The 13,195-nt window shown below is 51.1% G+C and overlaps 1 protein-coding gene across 2 annotated transcripts in view; it reads left to right on the forward strand.

The window, feature by feature from the left end:
* The window catches only part of ZNF711 (zinc finger protein 711), a 48,569-nt gene extending 44,674 nt beyond the window's left edge, over positions 1–3,895 (forward strand). For both annotated transcript variants that reach the window (XM_073642160.1, XM_073642161.1), the window contains exon 9: positions 1,451–3,895. In XM_073642160.1, coding sequence (XP_073498261.1) covers positions 1,451–2,628 — 1,178 coding nt within the window. In that variant the 3' untranslated portion in view covers positions 2,629–3,895. The remainder of the gene's footprint in view (positions 1–1,450) is intronic.
* Positions 3,896–13,195: the final 9,300 nt, after the last annotated feature.

The following is a 13,195-nucleotide window of genomic DNA, read 5'->3' on the forward strand; positions in this document are numbered from 1 at the left end:
GGGGTCCCACTCAAATTGGGCGTCTTCTAATGGGAGCGGGGTGACCTCTACGGGCTCCGGAGCCGGTATCAGAGGCTCGCGCGGGGGCTGGGTTTCCCATGGCTGACTGCTGGTCAGTTCAGCCGGCCACTCCAGCAGCAGTCCATCCGGGCCAGTATGATGAGCAAATAGGTCCACGCCCAGCGGTGGTATAGTGGGGGGACCCGGTTTGGGAGCAGCGCCCAGGGGCACTCGGCCTTGCGACCAGGCCGGGGGTCTTCTGGTGGCGGCCCAGCCCGGGAAGGGGGTGCCGGTGGGGTAGCGGCACCCGGGTTAACCAGGCCTTGCGACCGGGCCGATGACGCTTCCTTCTTTACGGCGCCCGGGGTCAAGGGGCGGGGCGCGGCCGCGGCTCTTGCCGCTTGAGGCCTAGCTGGGAGCAGTGGCGGCACGGCAACGGGTGCGGTGAGTGGGGCTTCGGGTTCTGCGACGGGAGGCTGGGGCAGGCTTACAGCTGCTGGGCCTGGGGTGGTTACGTCCCCTGTACTTTCCTCAGTCCTCGTGGCTCCCTCCGCGGCGTCGTCTCCGGCCCTCACTCCTCCTGCACCGTCCTCAGAGGCAGGCAGACTCCGGGGTGCGGTTGAGGCCTGTCGCTTGTGGATTCCAGCCTGCCGGGCCAGTTCCTCCCTCCACTCGATGAGCGCACCCCACTGCGCTCAGACCATCCTCCGCTCTAGGTCCTCCAGTGCAGCTTGCGCACGCTCCGGGTCTCTCCGGAGCTGCACTAGGATCTCTGCCAGGCTGCAGGGTGGTTCAGCCTGCTGCAGGCTCCGGGCCAACAGGTTGGTGCTGTGGAATGCGTCCATTCCCGGGTGCGGTATGTCTAGACTGATCCAGACCGCGCCCTGCCCCACAGTTTTCTTCTCTTCCCACCCCCATTGGGGGTGGTCCCGGGGCAACTTGGTAACAATCACTTTCAGGGGCAGTCCCCCCACCTTGATGGACATCTCCACAGCCGCACTCATGGCTGTTGGGGGTGGGCTCCTTCTTTGGCGCCATTCTGGGACCCGGCCCACGATGGGAGGCGGCCTCCGGTGGTCTTTTGGCGCGCACATTCTGGCGCTCGTTCTTCTGGGGCGGACGCCATTTTCAACACGGTCAATCTCAATAAAACATTCTCTTTTTCTTCAGGCGCGCAGTCGCTGGTATTTGGCCGGCTGATCCCATGTGTCACATGTTATTGTCACACTTTTATTTTGGGATCCATGATCCTGCAGCATTATCATTCAGGTCACAATTTATTTCGGGACCTCCCTATTTTGTAACCATAGCAGTCCAGGCACACTTTATTTTGGGGTTCCCTGAAGTCGGGGCTTTTGGTATAGGTTGGTTAATAACATGTCATAGTTTCTTCACATGCTGATCCTCTCCTGCAATATAGTGGTTTTTTTTCTTTGTGTTTTCTGCTCAGCTGTCATCATCGGCCCGGACGGACAGCCGCTGACTGTCTACCCTTGTCACATATGTGGCAAGAAGTTCAAGTCCAGAGGTTTCCTGAAACGACACATGAAGAATCACCCCGATCATATGATGAAGAAGAAGTATCAGTGCACGGACTGCGACTTCACCACCAACAAGAAGGTCAGTTTCCACAACCACCTGGAGAGCCACAAGCTGAGCAGCAAGATGGACAAGACGCACGAGTTCACCGAGTACACGCGGAGGTACCGGGAGGCGAGTCCCCTCAACTCCAACAAGCTCATCCTGCGAGACAAGGAGCCCAAACTCCACAAGTGCAAATACTGTGACTACGAGACCAGCGAGCAGGGACTGCTGAATCGCCACCTGCTGGCCGTCCATAGCAAGAACTTCCCTCATGTCTGCGTTGAATGTGGAAAGGGTTTCCGGCATCCCTCTGAGCTAAAAAAACACATGAGGACGCACACGGGCGAGAAGCCATACTTGTGCCACTATTGTGAATTCAGGTGCGCCGACCAGTCGAACCTAAAAACGCACATTAAAAGCCGCCACGGGACGGACTTGCCGTACAAATGTGAACAGTGCCCGCAGGCATTTACTGACGAAAAGGAACTTTTAAGGCACACCGAGCTTTTTCAAGGTCACAAAACCCACCAGTGCCCCCACTGTGACCACAAGAGCACCAACTCCAGTGACCTTAAACGGCACGTCATATCCGTTCACACCAAGGACTTCCCCCACAAGTGTGAGGTGTGCGAGAAAGGGTTTCACCGTCCTTCAGAACTCAAGAAGCACAGCGAGACCCACAAAGGCAAAAAGATTCACCAGTGCCGTCACTGTGACTTTAAAACGTCAGACCCCTTCATACTGAGCGGCCACATTCTCTCCGTTCACACCAAGGACTTACCCTTTAAATGTAAAAAGTGCAAACGAGGCTTCCGGCTTCAGCTCGAGCTCAAGAAGCACATGAAGACCCACAGCGGCAAGAAGGTGTACCAGTGCCAGTACTGCGAGTACAGCACCACCGACGCCTCGGGATTCAAGCGGCACGTCATCAGCATTCACACCAAGGACTACCCGCACCGCTGCGAGTTCTGCAAGAAGGGATTCCGCCGGCCGTCAGAGAAAAATCAGCACATCATGAGGCACCACAAGGAGGCCGTCATGTAGCAGCGGCCGCCGCAGAGGATGACCGCGGCCGCCGCAGAGGATGACCGCCGCTTCAAAGTCCGGAACTGCAGCCTTTTCCTTTTTTTTCTTTATTTTTTGCACTTTGACTTTCCTCGGTCATGAAGGGGTTAATCTTTAATTGTGCACTAGGGCACGTGACACACGTGTAAGCGACCAACGCTGAAAATAACTGGTCGAGGCGGAGGGAGGGGGGGGGTCTGCAGGAGAACCACAAGAACCAGCACTCTACAGCTCGCCCACCTCTGCTCAGACTCGGATCTACGACTGGTCGAGGGTTCACAAACGCGCGTTTTCAACTTCTTTTGTGCCTGAACGTCGCAATTTCCATGTGCTGCGAAACGATGCGATTGTGCCCTTCTGGAAAATGCCGTGGCGGTGGACACCGTGTATAAAGAGTTTACAGCGCTGCTAACATGACGAGGTGACGGGATTCAGTATTGATCCAGTAGCATTTTTTTTTTTCTTTCCTGATCCTAAAGGTGGAATGCAGCCAGATCCAAGGTGCTAGATAAGGCGACGTCGTCCCCGTACACAGCTTCTTATCGTTATTACAGTGGAGTGCGGTTTTATTGTACGTATGTATGAGTCTGATGGAGTTTTCTGTTATTTTAAATCTATGTAAATAAGTATATATTATATCTATAAATGGAAGAATATACCAGAAAATTAGCACTTTTATCTCTGATACGTCTGCGAGTGAGGGACGGCAGGAGACGGTGGCGCTTCTGGGCAACTACTGCAATGCTGAAAAACCAAGAAATGCAAAGTGTGTATGTATATAACGTGTGCACCACACCGGTACAGCGGAGGATCAGCACCGGGATATTCATCAGAGGCTCTGCCCTCTTATCCCACAGCCATATGTACAGCCAGTGTCCTGTCCATTGTACACACAGTATTACAGGGAACAGGATAGTATATGGGGGGGTATTACACCTACTCATCCGGCATCTACGGACATCCGCAGGGTCACTCCTTCAATGGCTTAGACATGGAGACAGTCACACCCGCAATTTTTATTATTTAATTCATTGGGAAAATTTTGTAGTAAAATTTTGCATTTAATAGGTCAATTTTCCATGCTGAAAATTTGCACTGTGCGTTGCAGAGATGGTAGGTATATCACACCCACTTGGCAGGTTTTCCATCACTTGTGAACTCGCCCTAAATCCTTTTACGCCCAGCGGATTGGCCATGGATTTTTTTTTTAGCAAAATACTAGCTACATAGATGAAATTTTATCAAATCCTACATGCTGCTGAGAGTTTCCGCATGGGAGTTGACCTGCAGTGCAGATATTTTCCTTTCGTACATACAAGCATATAGTGGGCATGCTGTGGATTTGCAGCAGCGTGTCCATTTTTCTTTTGCAATATCCACATGTCTGCAAAGGATTTTTTTTCCAGCCTGTATAGACGTTTCCCTTTTTTTATGTAGATTTTTACTGCAGATTTCAAATCTGTAACGAAATTCTTGTATTTTACTCGCTGATTTTGATATTAAATCTGCCCCAGACGCTGGTAGCAATAAGGTGTTAAAGAAATGGTCAGGTGTAGCCGAGCGTTTACCTGCAGCGCTGGAGCAGGCAGAATGGTTTTGCTTGGAGGAATTCTTCCTAAGCTGAAGGGGGAAGAAAAAAACAAACCCTGTACCGGTGAGGATCAGATTCTCCCCAGTTGCATCCTTCCTGTGTATACAGAGCGATGGCCGCTCATACAGGCCTCTGAGATGGAGACGTCTCTCTGGTTGGGGTGGAAGACGCGAGAGCTATGTACAGGGGTAGAGACACTGGCTGCTTATAGCTGGACCCAGGAGCTGACACACCAGCCCTGAGTGACCCTGATACCTGCGCTTTCCTCTGGAATTCGGAGCAGTTTTGCAGTAGTTGCCCTTTTAAGCTTCACCAGGACCAGATCAGTTCAACAGCCTCAATTCTGTCTGTGGATGGAATCACCCATAATCCCATGCTGTGGCGTACCCCGAACAGTGTGTGTATTTTTCCCATCAGCCTTTGCTGCCCCCGGGGGTCCGCAGATCCTCCAGTTTACAGTGAACATATACGCACCTCTGTCTCTCGTGCCGCTGTGTGTTAGCATGCCGCCGACCATAAACCACGGCCGAGAACGCGAGCGCGGGCGTCCTGGAGTATTACGCGTTTTATGTGATTTTTGTTTTATATTGGTTTGTGGGACGTCTGTAATTGGTGCAGACTCTTATGAGTGGAGGTGAAAAAACCCACCTTAAGCATGTGGAGCAGATTTTCACAGAAGCTTTCTATGGTAAACCTGTCGCATGTGAACTGACTCTAAAGGCCACGGTCCGGGGTGTGACGCGAGGCTCCATATTTCTCGGCAGCACTTGGGGAACCTTCGTTGCACCCTGTAACCAAGCCTCAATTATAGTGGTCTCTCCTGGGACCGCTCCCAGCTAGTGGCTACTTTTTTTGCACAATTGTATCAAATGAAAAAAAAATGTTATAATTTTGTTTCCTGTTTTGACTTCTATGTGTTTTTGTCCGTTTTTTATTTTTTAAGAATCTGTTCTATTTTATTTTGTTTTGTTTTTTTTTTTAATAAATTTCAGGTAAAAAGTTCCTCTGAGATGAGCCGGTCACGTGGCTGTATGTGGGTGTAAATGACGTACACGTTGTAAGATAAGATTGTTCATGTTCACGTGCCGATATCTGTGTTTCCTCATCATAACGAGCATCAAATAAAGAGCGGACCTTGCATTTTATTTTTACCATTTCTACAAATTACTGACTGGGTGTGATCAGCGAGTGGCCGTAAAGGCTTCTTCTACAGGGACAGCTTCCAAATCCTTCAGTTTAAAAGGCGTGTCCATCGCTTATTCCTAGGAGAGGCCAAAGTCCTGGACAATCACTTTTAATTTTCCTCTCCTACATTAGAGCTTTGTAAGGTCTTATGATCCAGTCGCACCCAGAGCTGCAATCAAAGTTTTGCTAGACGATAAGTTGATAGATGCAATGCGTGCCCCATACTGATCAATGAGAAGTTGATCCAGAGCATGCCCCGTACTGATCGGCGAGAAGCTGGTAGATGCAGAGCGTGCCCCGTACTGATCGGCGAGAAGCTGATAGATGCAGAGCGTGCCCCGTACTGATCGGCGAGAAGCTGATAGATGCAGAGCGTGCCCCGTACTGATCGACGAGAAGCTGATAGATGCAGAGCGTGCCCCATACTGATAGGCGAGAAGCTTATAGATGCAGAGCGTGCTCCGTACTGATCGGTGAGAAGCTGATAGATGAAGAGCGTGCCCCGTACTGATCAGCGAGAAGCTGATAGATGCAGAGCGTGCTCCATACTGATGGATGCAGAGCGTGCTCCGTACTGATCGGTGGGAAGTTGATGCAGAGCGTGCCCCGTGCTGATCGGTGAGAAGCTGATAGATGCAGAGCGTGCTCCATACTGATCGGTGAGAAGCTGATAGATGCAGAGCGTGCCCCGTACTGATCGGTAAGAAGCTGATAGATGCAGAGCGTGCTCCATACTGATCGGTGAGAAGCTGATAGATGCAGAGCGTGCCCCGTACTGATCGGTGAGAACTTGATGATAGATGCAGAGCACGCTCCGTACTGATCGGGGCGAAGTTGATGCAGAGCGTGCCCCGTACTGAACGGTGAGAAGCTGATAGATGCAGAGCGTGCCCCGTACTGAACGGTGAGAAGCTGATAGATGCAATGCGTGCCCCATACTGATCAATGAGAAGTTGATCCAGAGCATGCCCCGTACTGATCGGCGAGAAGCTGGTAGATGCAGAGCGTGCCCCGTACTGATCGGCGAGAAGCTGATAGATGCAGAGCGTGCCCCGTACTGATCGGCGAGAAGCTGATAGATGCAGAGCGTGCCCCGTACTGATCGACGAGAAGCTGATAGATGCAGAGCGTGCCCCATACTGATAGGCGAGAAGCTTATAGATGCAGAGCGTGCTCCGTACTGATCGGTGGGAAGTTGATGCAGAGCGTGCCCTGTACTGATCGGTGAGAAGCTGATAGATGAAGAGCGTGCCCCGTACTGATCAGCGAGAAGCTGATAGATGCAGAGCGTGCTCCATACTGATGGATGCAGAGCGTGCTCCGTACTGATCGGTGGGAAGTTGATGCAGAGCGTGCCCCGTGCTGATCGGTGAGAAGCTGATAGATGCAGAGCGTGCTCCATACTGATCGGTGAGAAGCTGATAGATGCAGAGCGTGCCCCGTACTGATCGGTAAGAAGCTGATAGATGCAGAGCGTGCTCCATACTGATCGGTGAGAAGCTGATAGATGCAGAGCGTGCCCCGTACTGATCGGTGAGAACTTGATGATAGATGCAGAGCACGCTCCGTACTGATCGGGGCGAAGTTGATGCAGAGCGTGCCCCGTACTGAACGGTGAGAAGCTGATAGATGCAGAGCGTGCCCCGTACTGAACGGTGAGAAGCTGATAGATGCAGAGCGTGCCCCGTACTGATCGGTGAGAAGCTGATAGATGCAGAGCGTGCCCCGTACTGATCGGTGAGAAGCTGATAGATGCAGAGCGTGCCCCGTACTGATCGGTGAGAAGCTGATAGATGCAGAGCGTGCCCCGTACTGATCGGTGGGAAGTTGATGATAGATGCAGAGCACGCTCCGTACTGATCGGGGCGAAGTTGATGCAGAGCGTGCTCCGTACTGATCGGTGGGAAGTTGATGCAGAGCGTGCCCCGTACTGATCGGTGAGAAGCTGATAGATGCAGAGCGTGCCCCGTACTGATCGGTGGGAAGTTGATGATAGATGCAGAGCACGCTCCGTACTGATCGGGGCGAAGTTGATGCAGAGCGTGCTCCGTACTGATCGGTGGGAAGTTGATGCAGAGCGTGCCCTGTACTGATCGGTGAGAAGCTGATAGATGAAGAGCGTGCCCCGTACTGATCAGCGAGAAGCAGCTAGATGCAGAGCGTGCTCCGTACTGATCGGTGGGAAGTTGATGCAGAGCATACCCCGTACTGATCGGTGAGAAGCTGATAGATGCAAGCGTGCCCCGTACTGATCAGCGAGAAGCTGATAGATGCAGAGCGTGCTCAATACTGATCGGTGAGAAGCTGATAGATGCAGAGCGTGCCCCGTACTGATCGGTGAGAACTTGATGATAGATGCAGAGCACGCTCCGTACTGATCGGTGCGAAGTTGATGCAGAGCGTGCTCCATACTGATCGGTGCAAAGTTGATGCAGAGCGTGCCCCGTACTGATCGGTGAGAAGCTGATAGATGCAGAGCGTGCCCCGTACTGATCGGTGAGAAGCTGATAGATGCAGAGCGTGCCCCGTACTGATCGGTAAGAAGCTGATAGATGCAGAGCGTGCTCCATACTGATCGGTGAGAAGCTGATAGATGCAGAGCGTGCCCCGTACTGATCGGTGAGAACTTGATGATAGATGCAGAGCACGCTCCGTACTGATCGGGGCGAAGTTGATGCAGAGCGTGCTCCGTACTGATCGGTGAGAAGCTGATAGATGCAGAGCGTGCCCCGTACTGAACGGTGAGAAGCTGATAGATGCAGAGCGTGCCCCGTACTGAACGGTGAGAAGCTGATGCAGAGCGTGCCCCGTACTGATCGGTGAGAAGCTGATAGATGCAGAGCGTGCCCCGTACTGATCGGTGAGAAGCTGATAGATGCAGAGCGTGCCCCGTACTGATCGGTGAGAAGCTGATAGATGCAGAGCGTGCCCCGTACTGATCGGTGGGAAGTTGATGATAGATGCAGAGCACGCTCCGTACTGATCGGGGCGAAGTTGATGCAGAGCGTGCTCCGTACTGATCGGTGGGAAGTTGATGCAGAGCGTGCCCCGTACTGATCGGTGAGAAGCTGATAGATGCAGAGCGTGCCCCGTACTGATCGGTGAGAAGCTGATAGATGCAGAGCGTGCCCCGTACTGATCGGTGAGAACTTGATGATAGATGCAGAGCACGCTCCGTACTGATCGGGGCGAAGTTGATGCAGAGCGTGCTCCGTACTGATCGGTGGGAAGTTGATGCAGAGCGTGCCCCGTACTGATCGGTGAGAAGCTGATAGATGCAGAGCATGCCCCGTACTGATCGGTGAGAAGCTTATAGATGCAGAGCGTGCTCCGTACTGATCGGTGGGAAGTTGATGCAGAGCGTGCCCTGTACTGATCGGTGAGAAGCTGATAGATGAAGAGCGTGCCCCGTACTGATCAGCGAGAAGCAGCTAGATGCAGAGCGTGCTCCGTACTGATCGGTGGGAAGTTGATGCAGAGCATACCCCGTACTGATCGGTGAGAAGCTGATAGATGCAAGCGTGCCCCGTACTGATCAGCGAGAAGCTGATAGATGCAGAGCGTGCTCAATACTGATCGGTGAGAAGCTGATAGATGCAGAGCGTGCCCCGTACTGATCGGTGAGAACTTGATGATAGATGCAGAGCACGCTCCGTACTGATCGGTGCGAAGTTGATGCAGAGCGTGCTCCATACTGATCGGTGCAAAGTTGATGCAGAGCGTGCCCCGTACTGATCGGTGAGAAGCTGATAGATGCAGAGCGTGCCCCGTACTGATCTGTGAGAAGCTGATAGATGCAGAGCGTGCCCCGTACTGATCGGTAAGAAGCTGATAGATGCAGAGCGTGCTCCATACTGATCGGTGAGAAGCTGATAGATGCAGAGCGTGCCCCGTACTGATCGGTGAGAACTTGATGCAGAGCACGCTCCGTACTGATCGGGGCGAAGTTGATGCAGAGCGTGCTCCGTACTGATCGGTGAGAAGCTGATAGATGCAGAGCGTGCCCCGTACTGAACGGTGAGAAGCTGATAGATGCAGAGCGTGCCCCGTACTGATCAGCGAGAAGCAGCTAGATGCAGAGCGTGCTCCGTACTGATCGGTGGGAAGTTGATGCAGAGCATACCCCGTACTGATCGGTGAGAAGCTGATAGATGCAAGCGTGCCCCGTACTGATCAGCGAGAAGCTGATAGATGCAGAGCGTGCTCAATACTGATCGGTGAGAAGCTGATAGATGCAGAGCGTGCCCCGTACTGATCGGTGAGAACTTGATGATAGATGCAGAGCACGCTCCGTACTGATCGGTGCGAAGTTGATGCAGAGCGTGCTCCATACTGATCGGTGCAAAGTTGATGCAGAGCGTGCCCCGTACTGATCGGTGAGAAGCTGATAGATGCAGAGCGTGCCCCGTACTGATCTGTGAGAAGCTGATAGATGCAGAGCGTGCCCCGTACTGATCGGTGAGAAGCTGATAGATGCAGAGCGTGCCCCGTACTGATCGGTGAGAAGCTGATAGATGCAGAGCGTGCCCCGTACTGATCGGTGAGAACTTGATGATAGATGCAGAGCACTCTCCGTACTGATCGGGGCGAAGTTGATGCAGAGCGTGCTCCGTACTGATCGGTGGGAAGTTGATGCAGAGCGTGCCCCGTACTGATCGGTGAGAAGCTGATAGATGCAGAGCATGCCCCGTACTGATCGGTGAGAAGCTTATAGATGCAGAGCGTGCTCCGTACTGATCGGTGGGAAGTTGATGCAGAGCGTGCCCTGTACTGATCGGTGAGAAGCTGATAGATGAAGAGCGTGCCCCGTACTGATCAGCGAGAAGCAGCTAGATGCAGAGCGTGCCCCGTACTGATCGGTGGGAAGTTGATGCAGAGCATACCCCGTACTGATCGGTGAGAAGCTGATAGATGCAAGCGTGCCCCATACTGATCAGCGAGAAGCTGATAGATGCAGAGCGTGCTCAATACTGATCGGTGAGAAGCTGATAGATGCAGAGCGTGCCCCGTACTGATCGGTGAGAACTTGATGATAGATGCAGAGCACGCTCCGTACTGATCGGTGCGAAGTTGATGCAGAGCGTGCTCCATACTGATCGGTGCAAAGTTGATGCAGAGCGTGTCCCGTACTGATCGGTGAGAAGCTGATAGATGCAGAGCGTGCCCCGTACTGATCGGTGAGAAGCTGATAGATGCAGAGCGTGCCCCGTACTGATCGGTGAGAAGCTGATAGATGCAGAGCGTGCCCCGTACTGATCGGTGAGAAGCTGATAGATGCAGAGCGTGCCCCGTACTGATCGGTGAGAAGCTGATAGATGCAGAGCGTGCCCCGTACTGATCGGTGAGAAGCTGATAGATGCAGAGCGTGCCCCGTACTGATTGGTTAGAAGCTGATACAACCCCTGGCAAAAATTATGGAATCCCTGGCTCGGAGGATGTTCATTCAGTTGTTTAATGTTGTTGAAAAAAAGCAGATCACAGACATGGCACAAAACTAAAGTCATTTCAAATGGCAACTTTATGGCTTTAAGAAACACTAAAAGAAATCAAGAAAAAAAAGTGGTACTCAGTAAGGGTATTTTTTTTTCAGACTAAGCAGAGGGAAAAAATTATGGAATCACTCAATTCTGAGGAAAAAATTATGGAATCATGAAAAACAAACACACAAAAGAACACTCGAATACATCACTAGTATTTTGTTGCAAAACCTTTGGCTTTAATAACAGCTTGCAGTCTCTGAGGCATGGACTTGAAGAGTCCTGTTTGTCACTCATTATCAATCTGGCTCCAACTTTCTCTGATTGCTGTTGCCAGATCAGCTTTGCAGGTTGGAGCTTTGTCATGGACAATTTTCTTCAACTTCCACCAAAGATTTTCAATTGGATTGAGATCTGGACTATTTGCAGGCCATGATATTGACCTTATGTGTCTTCTTTAAGGAATGTTTTCACAGTTTATGCTCTATGGCAGGATGTATTGTCATCTTGAAAAATTATGTCATCATCCCCAAACATCCTTTCAATTGATGGGATAAGAAAACTGATATTTTGGACAATGTAAACTTGGGCATTTATTGAAGATGTAATGCCAGCCATCTCCCCAGTGCCTTTACCTGACATGCAGCCCCATATCATCAATGACTGTGGAAATTTGCATGTTCTCTTCATGCAGTCATCTTTATAAATCTCATTGGAACGGCACCAACCTAAAGTTCCAGCATCATTACCTTGCCCAATTCAGATTCGCGATTTATCACTGAATATGACTTTCATCCAGTCATCCACAGTCCACGATTGCCTTTCCTTAGCCCATTGTAACCTTGTTTTTTTCTGTTTAGGTGTTAATGATGGCTTATGTTTAGCTTTTCTGTATGTAAATCCCATTTCCTTTAGGCAGTTTCTTACAGTTCGGTCACAGACATTGACTCCAGTTTCCTCCCATTCGTTCCTCATTGGTTTTGTTGTGCATTTCCTGTTTTGGAGACATATTGCTTTAAGTTTCCGGTCTTGACGCTTTGATGTCTTCCTTGGTCTACCAGTATGTTTACCTTTAACAACCTTCCCATGTTGTTTACATTTGGTCCAGATTTTAGACACAGCTGACTGTGAACAACTAACATCTTTTGCAACATTGCGTGATGATTTACCTTCTTTTAAGAGTTTGATAATCCTCTCCTTTGTTTCAATTGACATCTCTCGTGTTGGAGCCATGATTCATGTCAGTCCACTTGGTGCAACAGCTCTCCAAGGTGTGAGCACTCCTTTTTAGATGCAGACTAACGAGCAGGTCTAATTTGATGCAGGTGTTAGTTTTGGAAATGAAAATTTACAGGGTGATTCCATAATTTTTTCCCTCTGCTTGGTCTGAAAAAAATTACCCTTACTGATTACCACATTTTTTTTCTTGATTTCTTGAAGTCATAAAGTCGCCATTTGAAATTACTTTAGTTTTGTGCCATGTCTGTGATCTGCTTTTTTTTTCCAACAACATTAAACAACGGAATGAACATCCTCTGAGCCCGGCGATTCCATAATTTTTGCCAGGGGTTGTAGATGCAGAGCGTGCCCCATACTGATCGGCGAGAAGCTGAGGGATGCAGAGCGTGCCCCATACTGATCGGCGAGAAGCTGAGGGATGCAGAGCGTGTCCCGTACTGATCGGCGAGAAGCCGATGGATGCAGAGCGTGCCCCGTACTGATTGGCGAGAAGCTGATGGATGCAGAGCGTGCCCCGTACTGATTGGCGAGAAGCCGATGGATGCAGAGCGTGCCCCGTACTGATTGGCGAGAAGCCGATAGATGCACAGCGTGCTCCGAACTGATCGGCGAGAAGCCGATAGATGCAGAGCGTGCCCCGTACTGATCGGCGAGAAGCCGATAGATGCACAGCGTGCTCCGAACTGATCGGCGAGAAGCAGATAGATGCAGAGCGTGCCCCGTACTGATCGGCGAGAAGCAGATAGATGCAGAGCGTGCCTTGTACTGATCGGCGAGAAGCTGATAGATGCAGAGCGTGCCTTGTACTGATCGGCGAGAAGCTGATAGATGCAGAGCGTGCCCCGTACTGATCAGCGAGAAGCCGATAGATGCAGAGCGTGATCTGTACTGATCGGTGACATGCAGAGCGTGGTCTGTACTGATCGGTGAGGTCCTGCAACCTAATGGTAATGGGCAACTGGTATAATATTAAATGCAGCTCTGGCTGTGACTGGAGAACGAAATCATTAAAGATTGTTACTTTTTGGTTCAGAATTTTCTAGTCTCGACACAA

Source organism: Phyllobates terribilis, unplaced genomic scaffold (genome assembly GCF_046119375.1).
Source record: "Phyllobates terribilis strain yellow unplaced genomic scaffold, ASM4611937v1 Scaffold_7__3_contigs__length_470593459, whole genome shotgun sequence".
Taxonomy (NCBI): Eukaryota; Metazoa; Chordata; class Amphibia; order Anura; family Dendrobatidae; genus Phyllobates; species Phyllobates terribilis.